Source organism: Girardinichthys multiradiatus, chromosome 21, assembly GCF_021462225.1.
Source record: "Girardinichthys multiradiatus isolate DD_20200921_A chromosome 21, DD_fGirMul_XY1, whole genome shotgun sequence".
NCBI lineage: Eukaryota > Metazoa > Chordata > Actinopteri > Cyprinodontiformes > Goodeidae > Girardinichthys > Girardinichthys multiradiatus.
In genome coordinates, this window is record NC_061813.1 from 13,742,384 (window position 1) to 13,760,686 (window position 18,303).

Below are 18,303 nucleotides of genomic sequence, written 5' to 3' on the forward strand. Positions count from 1 at the left end.
GAATTTGAATTGAATTGAATTTATTGCATATTTGATATAAAAGGAAAAACGCAGTCTAGATTCTGAGTCTCTGCTTCCTCTCTTTTAACTTTAACCGCTCTGCCTTTTGAAATGCTTTGAGGTGCTGAACTGGCCTTTAACCTCAGCTGTGCATCCTGCAGGCATTTTTAAAACCCTGCTACAGACAGTCCAAGCTGAGAGGAAACGTCATGACACTCCAGCCAGCACCCTCCAAGGTTCGCAGCCTCAGGAGCTGATAAGGGAACATTAGAGTGTGTTTATTGAGAGGAGGCTGCATGTGTACCATGTTTCCTTTGGAACCCGGTGGTCCATCAACACCGGCAACGCCCTGAGGAGGAGAGATAAGCAAAGATTTGTCATATCAATTATGGGAAGTGGGTTATCGGAGGAGGGCAGATGGTAAAAGTCATGGTACATACTGGCACTCCAGGGGGTCCTGGAGAACCACGAGGTCCCAACAAACCTCTAGGACCCTACAAAACAAAAGAAGAAAAAACCCATAATGAGTTAAAATTAGATCTAGTACATGCTGACGTTTTGATTTGGATCAGTAGGCCATTCTGTTTACTGTTGGATGCCATCATGTGATAGCACGATAAACAGGCTTACACTCTCTCCAGCCAATCCTCTAGGTCCAATCTCTCCATCCTCGCCCTTAGGAAAGAAAAAAATAAACAGATAAAGAATTAAAACTTGGTGCAGTTTATAAATTATGCTAAAATAAAAAAAATGAGCATAAGATTTAAACAGATTTTAGGCAGCAATTTAATATGAGCCTGTAACAGCTTTGAGGTGGAAGTAGTATGGCAGTTTAGGGTATTTAGGGTGAGGGGAGGAAAGGTTAAATACAAACTCTCCTCCTCCTCAGTTTATAGTGTCCTCCCATGTGTGGTGCCTGAGGGCTGAGGTGGTGGAGCACAGCTGATTTAAACAAAGTTGTCAGTTACCCACCTCTGTCAGGGGCAACTTTAAAGGGTTTCAACGAAGACAGAGTACTTACTCTCTGTCCATCCTCTCCTGGGGATCCTTGTGGTCCCATTGGCCCCAGCTCCCCCTGAGAACGATGGGAGACAGGTTAATTTTTCATCAACTAATTACCATAAGATTTTTTTGACTTTCTACGTTTTCTCATATTCTACCCTATTTTCAAACTAGGAGAGTCCTGCGACATTCAGGCTTGCCTTAGAGATTTTTATATTGGAAACTTCACAGTTGATCCCCAATGTTTTCTTTGTACTGATTATAAAATCTGTTACTGGTATTGGTCCAACCTCTTTATCAAGTTTGGTTTTATAGGACTGATTTTTTAATCCCCACTGAAATTCTGACCATTACTGTCGCTGTGCTGTCAGTCCCTATCACTTCTACAATATTTGAGACCGATCCAGCAAACCCCACTTTAATTGATGCATTATATGGTTCAATAAATGTATATCCATTGAATGTTTAACTGCAGTTGAACAAGAGCAGAATAGTTATAATATGTTCAACAAAAATCATTTCAAATTACAAATTTTCATATAAACCGAGAAACTACAGTATAAAAAACATATCTGTGCTGTAAAAAAAGTAAAAAAAAACAACAAAATCACAAAAACATAGAAGAAAATACCAGAGAAACTTAAAAAAAATAAGCTAAATTTGGAATTGATTAATATTAATACAGAACAATAGTTTAGAACACACAAATAACAAAAAATACGCCAGTTAAAAGAAAATGGGACATCTTTCTTGCTGAAAGAGAATATTGCTGACAGACGCTGGTGTCAGGCTACTTGCTTCTTCTGAAATACGCGTGCAAACACTAAAGGTTCTCATTGATGGTGTACTGGACTTGCTCAAAATCAACATCGCAACTTTTGACAGTGCAGAAAGGCATTCATTGTGAATTTTCCTCACATTGGTTTGGGACTAGATTGTCTCACAGCCGGGCGCTGTCAAAGCTTTGTTGATTAACGGACTTTGGGCTACTTCAGCACCCATGTTCTGAAGGATTTGTTGCTAATAGTGAAGCATTTTCTCTCTGCCTTTTTGTTGAATTTAACCATATTTATTATAATAATTATTTAGATTTTAATGTTCACATATTTTATTAACAATTTCAGTGAGCATTTTATTCTTACTTATTCTTACTTTGGTTTTGATTGATGGATGGATTGATGGATGGATGGATGGATGGATGGATGGATGGATGGATGGATTGATTGATTGATTGATGTTCAAGGTTCACGGTTACTTTATTGACACATTCATACAAACATCTTAACACAACCAGAACCATTCAAATAAATATAATGGTGCTCAAAGTGTTTCAAGCTCCATACATCAAATCACAGCATGACACAAAGAAGGAGAACAAGACTTAAAATTAAGATAAATAAAGGAGAAATAAAATATTTATAAAACCAATGGGTAAAGACCATGTAACCAAAATAATCTAGTAAAATCTGTTAAATCCATCAAATTCCTTTGAGAGTGGCCGTATCATGTCAGCCCATTCAGTTCAGAAACAGCAGAACAAAGCTTGTCCTACATTTAGGGACCAAGACGCTTCTTCAGGAGGGAAGAAGCTGAAACTCTCCGTGAAGAGGATGAAAGTCATCATTTAAAACAGAAGTGACTTTCTGCTGTACCTGCCGGCTGTACAGGGATGTGACTGACTGTTGGAGCTCTCCAACAGTCTAGACGACAGCTTCACAACCTTCACAATCTTTCAGAGTTGTGTGACCAAACCACAATGCCAAGATACGGACAAAACTGATTTGATGAAAGCACAATAAAATAGATCATTATGAATTGATCAGTATTAAAATGCAAGAGTTTCCTCAAGCAGAAGAGGTGCCAACATTTTGCCCACATCCTCATAGATGGCTTCAAAATTCAATTTGTCATCTAAAATTGTCCTAAGATATTTGTAAGAATCCACACTTTTCTCAATGGCTTAATCTTTTATCAAAGTGACTTTGTGCTTGTCAGGTTTTCTCCTAAAATCAATAATAATAAATTTTGTCTTATTAGTATTAAGTTAAAGATGAGACTCCTCACACCATTTTACAAAGTTATTGATCAATGGCTGATTTCATTTTCTTGGAGCAGACAAACAATGACAGAATTATTAGTGTACTTTATGACCAATCTGTTGTTATCTGCTCTGACACGTTTGTATACAGAATAAAAAGTAGAGGTGATGGCACACAGCCTTGAGGTGACCCGCTAGAAGTTATTGATTGATTCATTCATTCATTCATTTACTGTTTTACTGAAGTGCAGATAAAATCAATATAGCTTGACCATTCATACACTGTTTTCCACATAATGTTTGGTAAATATGGAATTTTTTTCATGTCTAGATTAAAAAATGCATTTCACTTTGAATTTTTAACATATAGTGGTCCTTAAACTGGTTTATGAAACTGTAGTAAGAAATGAATCATATTACAGCCGATTTGGAAATAGCAGACATAGTGCATCAAACTGATACCCTCTAAAACTATTGGCTTGGCTTCTATACTCCCTCTTTGATTTAATCTGCTCACGCATTCTGATTATGCAGGTCAATAAGAGGAACAGAGAACAGCTCCTCATTCAATAGTTCCCCTCCTGACACAGCAGCCGTTCACTCATCACATTTAAATTTAAGGAGCTTACTCAACATGATCATATTAAGATACTGGAACTCCAAAATATAACCAGCTGTATCTAAAACATTAAAAACACCCCCCAGATCTTTGGTAAATCATAGTAATCTAACAATACAAATCACCAGTAAGGAGATTTTTTTAATGACAGTTTTGTGACCTATCACCCATGAAAAGAGTATTTATGTCATAAAACTCAGAAAGAGCAAAAGGACATGTTTTATACAATACTTTACTTCATAAGTCTGTTGAAAATGTGTTAATTTTTCTCAGTGGATTTGTTTCTTAGCTTTTTACTTGGACCTAAATCTAAAATAGTAACATCTTCAAATGTTCATACTTATTTTCCCCTTACGCCTCTGTGGCCCGTGGAATGGGCCCCCAGATGGCCCATATTATTTTTTTTTACATCATAATGTCCCAATTTATTTCTAAAATATTGAATGTCACCTTTACAGAGAAACCAGGCATCTGCAGTTGGGGCACATTGTTTATAGACATTTTGGAGCAAATGCTAAAGGTTAAAATGGCAAAATTATGTCTAAAGATTCTGACAAACTTAAAAAGCAGCCTAACCTCCCGGTACTCACTCTGTGACCCTTTTCTCCAGGCAGCCCGGGAAGTCCATCAAAGCCTCGGTCACCCTGTACATAGAAATAGTGACACACAGTGAAACCATATCATCATGAATGACACATGGCAGTACTTCCCCTCTTTATCCGTTTAACATCTCCAGTTGTGTGGTGGTGTTTTCACCTTAGAGCCTGGCTCCCCGGGCATTCCACGAGCACCATCTGCTCCAGCCCGACCCTTAAAAATGAAAAAAAAAAAAATTTTGTACTTAAACATTTCCACACTGTTAATACATTTGCCAGTAAAGATTTCAAAATAAAAACCCCTATGTTTAAGTTGAGTGGAGGCATTTGTGATATCTAGAAGTCAGCTAATAGTCTTGGTATCTGTTATATTTATTTCTTTATTATCAGCAGGTTTGATTTGTTATAAAATGATCCAACTAACTTTTTGGACTGCCCTAATTTGAGGGTGCACCCAGATTTTTACAACTTTTTTGCAAGCATTGATTAGCAAATTTCACTACTTTGGCTTATTAAATAATCACATTTTTCAGGAGTTATTACAGTTTGCAGAACAAGTGGTGGGTTGGTGGGTTCCTAGTAAAACTACAGCAACACATAATATTCGTAAGGATTAAAGGTTTTACTGAAATGTAAAATTCTGAACTAGAGATGCACCAAGAAAGTTGTTTCTAATTGGAATTTGCAATCAGAAACACACATATAAAATGTTTTTCTGATGAGTGAACGCATCGTACCTAGCCAATGACAGGTCACCCTGATAACAACACTTTACGGTTTGGAAGTTGATACTGAGTAAAGAGGACTCAAAGTTAGCTTTTCTCACAATGAGAGTGGTGTTTAAGAAGAAGTCAGAGGAAGCACGGGGGATGTAAGAAACCATTTATAGTTGATTTTATTTTATCGAAAAAAATCTATGTTATATTCAGTTTGAAAGAGAGTAAATCTTTCAGCAGATAACAGTCCTGAACAGAGTACAGCATAGTTGCTTTAGTATTTTTAACCTCTGACTGTCATTAATGCAGGATTCAGAAATGCTGGCCTTAATTCTGAGCTTAAAAAAGCTCATAGATAAGATTAAGAACTACAATCTAAAGAGAATACACACAGAGACCTCTGTTCTTGTCACTAATTTAAGTTGCAAACAACAGCATAAAATATCAACTCCATAATCATCTTGTCTCTAATAGTAAATTATAGTAAAACTCAGATTTAAAGGGACTCCTCTCTTACACACAGTGTGACGTGACCTCTGATCCTAACAAGAAAATATTGAAGCCTTTGTGTCACTCATAGCAGAAAGACAGTAAAAAAAAAAACCTTTGAACACTGCTCTTTTTATTTGATAATAATAACTGGTATTAACAGGCCAAACCTTCACAGAGAATTGGAAATTAGAAATCAGCCACAAAAATCTGATTGATGCATCTCTACTAATAATAATTAAACATGTTTAGCATCTATTTTGAAGTTTTAAAATGTTACCATTGTGATCATATCATATTTACTATGGTGTTTTTGATATGAAAACTTTTTGTTGCCATATCCTCTTTTTATCAGAAAATATTTAATGTGAAAGCAGGGGAGTACCAAACCAGAATTTCATTTGGAGGCCTGATTTCTGCTAAACCCATCAGAATTAATACCAAATTAGAAGAGTGAGGAAGGAAGAAGTCTAATGTTATGTTTACAGGCCTACAAACAGTTACAGTGTGCATGAAGTGTGACCCAAGAATGCAGATGAAAGATGACTGTTAATATATCTTTCTAATTATGAAGGTTTTTCTTAGTACTATGGGTAGAACTGGTGCATTTGTAAACCTGGCCTATGTAAATTCAATTTCCAAGTTATCACAAAGCTTGCTTATACCTCAGGCAGGTTAAATGTGAAAGCAAAGGTATTAAACTACAAATGTAGTCCAATGCAGGTACAGAAAAGAAGGTTTCAAGATTCATGTAAGAAATTCTGAATCATGTGGCATTAAAACACCTGAGATCAGATTATTTAATTTCGTTCATTTCATTACTTTTTCAATGGTTTATATCTATTATTGTCCAATTAAGTCAGGACGTTTGGCCTTTGTTGAGCTCCTGCACCGTGACACTAATTGCAGCCAGTTTGTCGTTTTAGCATTTTCAGACAGATTAGCTGCGAGGCCATGGATCCGAGGATTGGCAGCAGCGCAGGCCTGTAAGCACTTATCAAGAAATTGTTTGTTGAAGTGAGAACAATCCTTTCAGCATTTGAGCCTAATGAAAAACAAAAACACAGCAACACCCACACAACTGTTGCATACACACACATAATCCAGTGTAGATGTTAAAGGTGACTGAGTTCACTCACCCTTTTACCGACTTTGCCAGGTTGTCCTGTGGGTCCTTGGATGCCACGTGGACCCTGCAAAGACACAGGATACCCATTTGGAACCCAACAACACTCAGTTAGGTGTTGGAATCTAGCCTTTAGTGGAAACTGAGGGACACTTCAATGCATCACTGAATTATAATTCCTCACTTACCTGAGGACCAGGGTCTCCACCTTCACCTTTGAGCCCAGCTGAACCAGGTGGACCCTAAAATCACACCAAATACACTTCATAAATCTTTAAACACTGTTATAAGCCAGAGGGAAATAAGTAACATAATGCAGAACAAACAGTAGATGGCATTATTTAGCTTTTTATGAAAAGAGTGTATCCGACTAAAGGCAACAACAGCTGCATTAAAAACAATGCTATCAATTTATTTGGAGGTTCTTTAATTCCATTAAAACAAAGTTTGTGCAGTTTCCACAAATAGTGATGTTTAATTGATCAAAACAAACCCAAAGTTTTGTCTCAAGCAGGATTTATTAAATCGGTGTTAACTCAGCCACTCTGAGAGGACACAAAACAGATCAAACACAACAACTGTGTCACTTATTTACATCTACAATGAAAGAAAATGACAACTTCTAGGTCTGACGACAACCTTCAAACCAGGGTACATTTGAAAGCTGACTACGGAGAAGCAGTTCAAATATAATAAAACTCCTGACTGTATAAAATGATATATTTTCTATAAAGCTATTATTGAAAATGAACAAAATCAGAATAAAATCCACCAATCCCTTATCATATCTCATGTTATTCCTTTAGATCAACTTATTGACATCTAATGTTATCAGATCTTCATTTTTGCTACTCAGACGAGTGCAGCAGATTGAACAGAGCGTAATTTCCTGTGTCTTTTGTAGGGTTGTTTGCTGGTAATAAGTCCTGGATTGCGTATCAACAAGCCTAAGAAAAATGAAGGGGCTGGGTGCGGTAGGCGGACTGCTTTTTATTGATCTAAGCTGATATCATGAGGGACGCGAGTCACAGGAGATGAATAAGCAAAGAGTAAGGTGACTAAAAGCAGAGCCTCACCACTGGTCCAGATCTTCCAGTCAAACCCATTGGCCCAGGAGGTCCCCTCATAGCCAGCTGCAGGCCAGAAGCAAAGACAAGACCAACAGATCTATTTAGAGAAACATTTTCATTTCATTTCACTCTGTGTAAGCAGCAGATAGTAGATATCAAATGTGGCATCTGGAAAAAGAGAAACAATTTTAAAATGAATGCTTTCATGTCCTGACATGCCTCAGTTTTCATATGTTACAGAAAATAGCGTTAGTTGACGATGTTTATACCCCTGTGTTGATATAGAGTAAAGGATTTGTTGTAAATTACCCTTACCCTAAATGTTTCCCTTTTTCTCCAAGAAGTAGGTTGTAGGTTCCCTTTATTTTATTAGATCTGTAATAACAACAACTTAAGACATTTCTAAATATTTTTGGCGAACCTGAAATATTTAAAATTGAAATATTGTTCATCAAGTAACCTTTAAATCAGGGGTGTCCAGTGTGCTGCCTGGGGACCGTTTGCAGCCCTTTGAATTATTTTACACGACCCCTGATCACAGTTCAAGAATGTTACAAATCTGGCCCCCAGCACAGGTGCTTAATGCAGATGAATGCTTTTTTATAAAAACATTTTATGGGGCTCATTTTTCCCGACAAAATAAAATGGAAAACGTGCCAAGTACATGACTCTCTATTAACGTGCTTTTTGCTTTTAAGTCGACTGTAAATGAAGACCCCAAACACTCAGCGCCTTTTACTGAAAAGCAGCCTTGGGCTCGCTCATTCTTTTAACCTGGCTAAATATAGCCAGCATTTTCGAAGAAAGAATGAACCATGTCATGTTCTTGTTGCAGAGAATAGACCAAAGCAACCTTTCGCCAATGAAAAGAGGAAACAATCAATTCCACAGTTTAAAGCATTCTATGTTTTTTAAAAAGGCAAACATGTGTGACCCCTTTAATGTTTTCAGATCTGATTTATAGGTGCATTTTCTACTCTGACTGCTTTGTTCATTTCATAAAGATTTTGCGTATATAATTTATTTTTGGGCAGGTTAAAAATTACAATAGAATTAATTTTGTGACTTAAATAAAAAAATTGAATTTTTGTGGCCTAAACGGTTAATTCATGTGAAATACAGAAGAATTTACACCTTATTCATCTTTGTCTTTTTGCTTTATTGTCCCTGCTTTTCACATTTTCTCCACCTGTTAGTTTACCCCAACCAAAGACAGCGAGGACCTGAGTATTTTTAACAGTGTCTTCTGCATGTGCATCTGTTCAGTGGCCTATTTATTTTGTTGCCGTTCAGCCCTTCTCAGCACATCTCCTTTTAGACTCACAAAGCCAACAAAATGCAGGGCAACCCCCTCTGCTCCCCAACAAAACATCTCCTTCCTCTCCTTTCCCCCCTGCAACTGTGAGTTAAGAGAAGGGAATGTAGGTGATAGTCTGCAGGCATTTACTTACTCGGGCCTGGGAAAGAATGGCCTGTGCTTGGGCTTCTTGGGCTGACACCACCGGGCCCTTCTCACTGTCCCCACCAAAACGAAACTATACAGCACAGACAAACCGCTCATTATGTTTGTTGTCTCTGTTACATGATGTTGTCTTGCAGCAGAGCGGCATAATTAAAGAAGGATGGCATGTACGTCTTTTGTGGTACACTTACTGGGAGCATCAGCATGGTACCTGGTGGTCCTGGTAAGCCATCAGCACCAGGAAGACCAGCGCGACCAGGCAGACCCTGATGTTAAAGAAAAAAAAAAACAATTAATAAAATGATCAGGGTTGGTCCAACATTAAATCGGAGTAAATACAAAAGATAAATGGGAAAACTCCCAGGATGTATATGAATCAGTTCAAGTCCAAACATATAGTGAGCTTAAAAACTGTGAGCACAACTTATTTTTTGGTCTTTCTTTGCTATCAACGTGTGTTGTGTGTTTACTGGAATATTTAAACATCATAATGGTTAACATTAATATTATTATTATTATTATTATTATGACCACATTTTTCTTAACATGCTGCAGACAAAGAGACTGAATGTACAACCATATGCATCCATAACCCAGAAAACAACCTCCAGAGGAACTTTCCCACATCTGCTGCAATTAACCTGAGCAAACTCAAGACAACACAAAAGCAACCACACACACAGCTGTAAATCCTGGATGTGTGCCCGTTAATAGTCTGCGTATTTTAAGTTCCTCCCCAATCCTGAGCTTGCCTGTCCCTCTGTAGGCCAAACAGTTTTCATCCAAAACCAACATCCTTTCAGATCAGCGAGGATGTGTGTTGTTTGTGCATGTAAGTCAGTAGTAGGATTGTGGAGTGGAATAAACATTTAAAGAAGATATTATTTAACAGGCAAATTTGTTTACACCTTCTACAGTCTTATATGTTAACATTCTACATTTTGCTCTATGTAATTAGCATGTTACATGCTTGTAGTCCCACAAGAGGTGAAAATAAAAATCAACTTCAGCTCATGCAATGCAGTCTAAAATCAACATCTATTTTCCAAACTTCAAAGAAGTGTTAGTGAACTTCCTTCTGGTAAAATACAAAACAAATTCAGAAATTGGCATATTTGTTCTGGAATGAATGAGTGCAATTAAAACTTAAAACCCCTGGGAAAACAATGCATCCAAACAACAATGGAAAAATATACATGATTTTTCCAAACAATTATGACTGATTTGGGAATATATGTCTTCACTCACTCTGTCACCAGGATCTCCAGAAGGGCCCGGGGGTCCCTGAAGGCCAGAGGGTCCTGGAAGACCCTAAAACACAAACAAAAGTAAGTATACCCATCTTCTTATTAAACCCCACATATACGGTATTTACACTGGCTTTTCTTAAACTTTATACTTACAGCTGGGCCGGGTGGTCCTGGTGGTCCTTCAATCAGCATGCCCTTAAACACGCAGAAAAAATTGTTTCAGAACACACATTTTGCTCTTTAGAGCTAGCATCACAACAAGAATATTTCAGACACTTGATGAAAACTGTACATTGTAAAGACAAAGGCAGTATACCCCCAAGTGTCCCAGGGTTTTAAACGGCTAATAAATTGGTAATACCGCTCCTATGGATTGAGAAGATACCAAAGAAAGTGCTGGAGTAAACAGAGTTCTCTCTGGCTGTACATATCATAGTTATGCAGTGCTGTCCTTCCCTCACCTGTTGCTGCGCACTGCCAATTAGCTGACTACAAGTCAAAATTTCTTTTGAGCAGCCAACCCCAGGCTAATTACTGAGCATTAACCAGCTAATATGACCTGGTTATACTTCTGTCACTCTAATGACAAAGTGGTGTAATATTTTTTTCAATCTGAGGCTGAAAACTGTTGAAAGTCGCAGGTGTTTAGTCCATATTTTTGCTTAGACACGTGAAATCAAAATAATACATTTTATAGATAACATATCATGAATACAATATTAAATGTATAATACTCCAGTAGGGATCGTTTTATGCTTTTCTGTATTAAAGAGCAAAACAATATGTAGTACAATGCTGGTTTAATTTTTGTGTAAATACCTTGATACCATTGCATTCCTTCATGAAATCCTTCATGTAATTTCAAAGTAAAATCTCACAGCTTTATAATGAAGACAAATTGTTCAGCATAGTTTATAGCATTAGCATATTTTGACATGTTAGACCTTACAGGTTCAATCACAGCCGGCTCGCCCTTTTCACCCTTCTGTCCGAAAGCTGCTTGAGAACCAGCAACCTGCAGTTGCAGAACAAAAAAAGATGACATTCTTCACACAGTCGGTAAAAAGAAATCCAAGAAGAAATTGTAATTGGAAAGGTAAGTTTCATTGAATAAATCAATAATGAATCATGTATAACACAAAAACATCTGACTCTACAAGACAGTAAAGCAAAATGTTAGTCCTAAAAAAGAAAGAACAGACAGCAGGTTTGAAGGCTTGAAATTAGGTAAAATTGTCATTGCATTGCAATGCATTGCATTGAGCAGTTTCAGTAAATATTGGTTATAATAAAGTGCCAAGTTGCTATTGTAGAGTTCACCAATCAAACTTGTTGTGTGACCTGAAGAACACGACTAAATGAACGCCTTATAGAGTGCAGACGCGTAGGGAAGTCAATGAATTGGTGGGGTTAACTGAATATGCTGATAAAACCCAAATAAAAACAAACACAAGCAAAAATGTTCTAAATACATATTTAAAGACATACAGGGAGACAAATAATTAAACGGTAGGAGTGTAACACTCGCAAGCCAACTATGAGGTCGACACCTACGAGACCTTTATTTTGAAGTAAGAAAAGAAGTAGTTCCTGAGCAGGCTTGCTGTAGCACTCAGTTAGTTAAGCGCCACAGTTTTTAAATTTTTTGTGTGGCAGTATTTTGGTGCTTACTAAAACATGTGAAAACATGAAACTGTGACACAGTAACAGACAAGCTAATAATGTTTTGCAAACCCTGCGAGAATACAGCAACTGGCTAACGATTAGCCGCTAACAATGGTAAAGTTAGCATCTGGTTTGTAGCTTCATACCAAACCTAACTAAAGCTTAAATAAGTCTGCACTGCACTTAGTCATTTTGATTTCAAAATCTAAAACACAATGTGAGATTCATGAAACCTTTATTCTATTTGGGAAACACAAAAAAATGCTACCCCTAACTAAACATAGGGTGAAGGGTTGCTGCCCTACATGTTTATCATTCAGACAAATTACATATCGTACGTATTGCTTGGTGAAAGCCGAGCTCATAACTCTTGGCAGAAAGTAAAGGTAATAAACATCGTCTTTACAATAGTGTGTGTGTGTGTGTGTGTGTACTGTGCAGGCAGTGCCAAAGATTTAATGGTTGTCTGCATTGAACAAAGGGAGCTACATGTCACAGGCTGCTTGTTAAAATAGCAGAGGAGAAGAAAGACGGATTGATTCCAAGTGCTGAAAGATGAGTAGGTGGGGAGGTGCAGTGGGCCTTTCTGGGTATTTATGGGCGTGGTGTAGGTTGGGCTTACATCCACTGATTGAAGGTTGTGTGTGAACAGATGAGATGTGACTGAATATTTCTATGTTTTCTGTTTTGTTTCTTTTTAACAGACACAGATGCATGCAATATGTTTCTACAGAGCCTCAAATTAAACAGTAGAAACAGACATTTTCCAACTCCACACTCAACATTTCAAAGACATATTTCCCCTACCAAGCCACTAGAAATTCATGCACTGGGAGACAGAGGGAGTCCTCTTTACATGCTGTTCATGCACACACCCCTCCATCGGCAGGCCAGGGTGTGATACTTACTGTACTTTCAGAAATGTCAGTTTCAGCAGCAACCCCAGGCCCCACTTCCTCATCATAGGCTGTCGGGGCTTTGGATGGGAGGGGCCCATACTCATCATATGTCGCATAATCATACAACTTGTTGTCAAACTTGCCCAAGTCATACTCGTTCAGGTCATATTCCTTAAAGTCATACGCTTCTGTACCAGTGTTCAAGTTGTCCACCGTTTCCAACACAGTGTCGGCCTCCGGAGTAATAGGAGGGGCTTTGGTGACATGCGCACCGACAAAATCCTCCTTTACAGTCTTCCGATTTTTACACAAGTGAAGAAGCAGAAAGTTAACAATCAGCAAGATATAGAATTGTTAGTCAAGAAACTGAGGCAAAAAATATTTTCAAAGGATTTACATCCCTTTAACCCTTTTTGACATTTTATCATGTTACAACCACAAGCTTCATCGTTTTTTTGGGTGATAAACATACAGAGTTTTAAAGTTGCTTTTAAAAAGAAAAATCTAAATATAGTGCTGTGCAGTTGTATTCTATATGGGTTGTGACAAACTGCAAACAGGACTTCTTTGTTCTTGCATTTTTGCCATAAAGGAGTGATCAACACTCTCCCACCTGAGCAGTGGATTTGTGTAGCTCCTCCAGAACTATCATTGTCCAGGCTTGATGGCTGACTGTGGATAGGTCTGCAGTTGTGCCATATACAGTACTTACTATCTATAGATGTTGGACTGAACAGCACTCTGTGGGATGTTCTAAGCTTGGGATGTTGTTTTATAACTTAACCTGATTTTAAACATCAAGTTTTTCCCTGTCTGCTTTGTCCTTTGATGGTGCTTTTATGGTGCTCTTTGTTCATTCAGGTTCTCCAACAAACCTTTGAGGTCTTTACATATCATCTGGATCTATACTGAGATTCAAAGACCCACAGGTTGACACAATTGACTAATTAGTTGACTTCTAAAAATTATTGGTTCCAATGAATTTTACTTAGTTGTATCAAGGTAAAGAGGAATGAAATACCTGCCATTCTTTTAAGATTATTATGGGTACAAAAAATTGAATAATCGATTTCATTACACTTCACAATTATGCACAGCTTTGTGTTGGTTTAGCACTCAAAATGTCAATAAAAACATGAAAGTTTGTTATTGTAACATGCTAAAATATGTTCAAACCAGTGGTATGAAAAGCTTTTGCACAGCACTGTAGATGTTATAAGCAAACTACATAGTTATTAGGCATAATATTCAATAACAATGATAACACTTTTTAATTTGGATACTTTTACTGGTGTGTTACAAAGACTGTACTTGGTTGAATGGCAGTTTAATTGTCACATGTCTAAGTAAATGGACCAAACATAATAATAAAGTGTTATCATTGTATTTGTTAACCTTTGCAATCAATAGTTTGGTTGACAGAGGAACAGCCTTCTTCTCTTTCTCATCACGCAGCCATTTTTGTGCTGGTGCAGAGAGTAAAGAAAGGCTGCCTGATGTCTGAAGTCACAGTATAAAAACTTTGCAAACATCAAATAAATTATCATGTTGCAACAGCAGTGCATCAAACCCTCAAACATTTTCATTTAATAAATCATTATAATGAATACATTTAAGGAGCCTTAAAAGTTGTTTCATGTTCTCACCAACTTCCTATAACCACAGTGACTTGGCAAAACGTTTTCTCACATAGTGATCACTGTGGATTTAACCTTACAGCATGGCAAGGTAGATGCAATTACACACTTGTTGGCAGTAATCCATCCTGCCAAATAATTCATTTTAAATACTCAGTATAATCACATCTAATTTGTCAAACAATGAGGCAGCAAAAGCACTATCATAGCAGGGTGTGAGAGAATTTTCACTCTGTTGATCATAGTTCTTTTTAAAGTAAACAGCAGAACTATTGATCAAACTAAGTTTATGATGTGATGGACATTGGGGAATATGTTGGCTTTCTGATTAACTGTACCATCGTTAAAAGGCCGGTGTATCGAATCAGACAAATTCTTAGATCACTGACTTTTTTACATTTTTTATAAGGCCGCGGGTCATTTCAACTCTCCACACTGTCCACAGTGAGTTATAACCCAGGCTGGCAATGTGATGCAGCAGCAATGAGCACACAATGAAATTCTATATGTAAAAGGAAATAGTTAAAACAGAAGCCTTAGTTAATTTTGGTAGGAGGATAACTGACTGTCCAGAGTAACAAATAGTACAAAGTGATTAGCATATCAATTCATTTTTGATGCCTAGACTCTCACCTATTCACATAGATATTACTGGATCAGATTAAAAATAAATAAATAAACATAATGTGTTGAGAAAGTGTGCAGATATGCTGACAGCTAATAAAACTGCATGCAGTAGCAAAATTTAAGTTAAAATTCCAACAGATGATGACAAATTGGTTGTTGCCTCCAGCAAAGATGTGTGAAAAAGCCTTAAATTAAATTGATCTTTTATTGCAGCAGCATAATGTCAACCTGAAATAGATCCATCTCTCTACCAGTGGAAGAGAACGTTTTGAGCACTTGGTGTCCATCATTCTTTAAAATACCAGGACCTTGTAAAAAGAAATCGGTTTTCATCTGGAAGAACATTAAAAATGGGTCCTAATTGTGTCTTTTAAAGCGATAATGGTATGGCCGAGTCAACATGAAAAATGTTTACAAGACACAAAATCAACATTCTTCCAAGGCTATTTTATTGTGCAGATCTAAATCATATAGAAAATGTAAGGTGAGCTGAAGAGAAGAAGTTAGGTAACAATCTGAACAATCCAGAAAGTGCAAAGATGAATGATCAAAGATTCTTCTCTTTGTATGCTCCAACCTTTTGAATTGTTATAGTAAAAGACCAAGCGCTGTCCTTCTGACAATTGTGCCACCAGTAACAAATCTTTCCCCTACTGATTAAATGTACACAATTTAAATAGATGTTTTCCAATTGTTTGAAGGTTAAGATTATTCAACGGCAATTAAAGCAGATTTTGTTTAAGGCTTTTAACACAGTTTTACACATTTTGGTTTTTTATGCAGTGGACCATGTAGATTGTTGCTGTCAAGCACTGTTTAACATATCTCATGTCCATCACAAATTCAGCTCCATACCAAAATTTCAGTAAGTTTTCAATAAATTTCAAAAGACACTCAAATTCATTTGAATGGTTGTGTCTTTATCATGTCATACCGGGTACTCCCTCAGGGTAAAATCGTCCACGCTCACATGTCCCAGAACACCAAACTGTGGCTTTTACTTGTAAATCAGACTGAGAAAGAAGAGAAAATTACCTCGATTGGTCCTCTCGTGGCAACAGGGGACTGAGTTTGAGTATCATCTAGAGTTCCGTAGTCAATGTCTGTATAGTAATCTCCCTCTACATTGTTTAGCTGAGTCATGTTGGAAGAAAAGGAAAGAAGAATCTGGGTTAAAACAAGGCTCACACAGAAGGTTAATCGAGGCAGGGCCCTCTCAAGTTCACTACGCACTAAGCTACATCTACAGAGAAGAGGTTAGGGAACTGTATATCCATCATTATAGATTCTCCCTTCATTGTTCAGGGCAAATCTTGATTGGATTTTGGTCTTTTTCCCTAGACAAATGTTTACCCTACTATTGCCTCTGGGTCGTGCCGGGGCTGTGGCCTGGTAGCCCACCGTCGTCTTCTTGTTATGGATAAAGATTTTAACAGGGGGTTTTTTGGCAGCCAAGTACTTTAAAGGCTTGTACTTAGATTTACTGGGGGACCTTCTTGTCATCTTCTTTTTCATGGAGACACTACGTTTGTTTCTTTGTAAGTGCTGACGGTGACAAAGAAAACCAAGACAAACAGTCATATAACAGCAGTCTTCACAACTGGTGTACAGAGTCATTTGTGCTGCACTTATTGTCCATGAACATTTTGAATTTTACACATATTTGAAACAGTTAAACCTGTACAAAAACCTAAAGAGGAACCTTCAAGTGACACAAACGATTTTGTTTAAAGCACATGCAGTGAATCTAAAACTGTGCACACCCCTTTTAAAATGCTGGGCTTTTGCTAAGCAAAATATTAGACCATTGTAAACCACTTTAAAACCTTTTCCAGCTTTAATATGACATGTATATTTATTGGTATGAAGCGGATTTTAAGCAAGTCTTCCTTAATCCGCTATTGTTCTGAATAGTGTGTGCATACACTGAGGTCAACGTTGTGGAATTCACAGTGTTCTGCTACTTCAGGACCGGGAATATTAGGCTACCATCTTGTTTTGCTTTTTAATATTTATGCTGGTAAAAATTAAAGACTTCTACCATACCGAGGTGATTAACACCTCATCATAACATAATATGTAATATTACTGGGTCATTGCTGTGATATTTGGATTACAGTTACAGATTGGTTTATCTAGTGATCAAATTTTGCATGCCACAGTATTAAATGCTCAGGAAGGCAATCACAAAGTACTATTTTCCCACATTATGAATTAATTATAACAGTCAGTCATTTTGGCAACACCTTCTGTAGGTTATAGTGAATCAGATGAACCGGAAATAAATTTTAGGCATCCTCATAGAATTTTCCTGATATTTACTTGTCTCATTTGCATCCTTTAGCTAAGCCATAGCTTACAGAGCTTACATAGCTTACATAGGTTACCAAGGATCAAATGGATCTAATCACGCAAAGGTGTAATCAGTTTGGACACACATATATTGTTGGATGCTTTTTACAGCTAATGAAAAGACAAGACTGCAAGTAGGCTGCTGCAAGGCTGATAGCAACACTTGTAAAAACAATCTCCTGTATTCTCAGTATATCTGGTCTAACCAGCAATAGATAGAAGCTTTTCCTCCAGACGTGGATGTTTCCTTCATAAGTAAAGTCTTATAAAGAAAGAAAACATCAGCCTGCTAAAATCCCCAAAAGCCTTGGAGAAGAATATGTTATGGTCTGCTGAAACCAAACATGAACTTTTGGCTTCAGTTCCAAAAAGTACGTTTGGCAGTAAAACTACTCTGGCCAAAAGTACACCATACCCAAATTAAAACATGGTGGCTGAGGGGTAATATTCATTCGGGTGGGACTCGAGTGGGTTTTGTTCAAAATGGATAAAATTATGAATGTTTCCAAATACTGTTCATTTTGACCCAAAACCATAAGATGTCTGCTAGAATAAAGTTAAGGAATGGTTTAAATTTTCATCAAGACTATGCCTCAAGAGTATGCATCCAAATCAACAAAAGAAAGCTTCATCACAAGAAAATCAAAGCTATTAAAAGTCCTAGCCAAAATGCACACCTTAATGTTTTGTAGATGTGGAAAACTGAACACTGTAACTAAACCAAAAGGTGGTTCAAAAAAGCATTAGATTAAGGG

At 37.3% G+C, this 18,303-nt stretch overlaps 1 protein-coding gene across 5 annotated transcripts in view; it reads right to left on the minus strand.

The window, feature by feature from the left end:
* Positions 1-18,303, minus strand: part of col11a1a (collagen, type XI, alpha 1a) — a 119,127-nt gene that overhangs the window by 70,260 nt on the left and 30,564 nt on the right. For 2 of the 5 annotated variants that reach the window (XM_047349689.1, XM_047349690.1), the window contains 16 exons: positions 16,232-16,330; positions 12,942-13,226; positions 11,318-11,383; positions 10,522-10,563; positions 10,367-10,429; positions 9,310-9,384; positions 9,108-9,191; positions 7,663-7,719; positions 6,775-6,828; positions 6,600-6,653; positions 4,416-4,469; positions 4,250-4,303; positions 1,022-1,075; positions 631-675; positions 441-494; positions 305-349 (listed from right to left, as the gene is read on the minus strand). In XM_047349689.1, the coding sequence (XP_047205645.1) occupies positions 305-349; positions 441-494; positions 631-675; positions 1,022-1,075; positions 4,250-4,303; positions 4,416-4,469; positions 6,600-6,653; positions 6,775-6,828; positions 7,663-7,719; positions 9,108-9,191; positions 9,310-9,384; positions 10,367-10,429; positions 10,522-10,563; positions 11,318-11,383; positions 12,942-13,226; positions 16,232-16,330 (1,185 nt within the window). Of the gene's footprint in view, positions 1-304; positions 350-440; positions 495-630; positions 676-1,021; positions 1,076-4,249; positions 4,304-4,415; positions 4,470-6,599; positions 6,654-6,774; positions 6,829-7,662; positions 7,720-9,107; positions 9,192-9,309; positions 9,385-10,366; positions 10,430-10,521; positions 10,564-11,317; positions 11,384-12,941; positions 13,227-16,231; positions 16,331-16,549; positions 16,742-18,303 lie in introns of all 5 variants that reach the window. The other 3 variants (XM_047349691.1, XM_047349693.1, XM_047349692.1) reach the window with 2 other exon arrangements.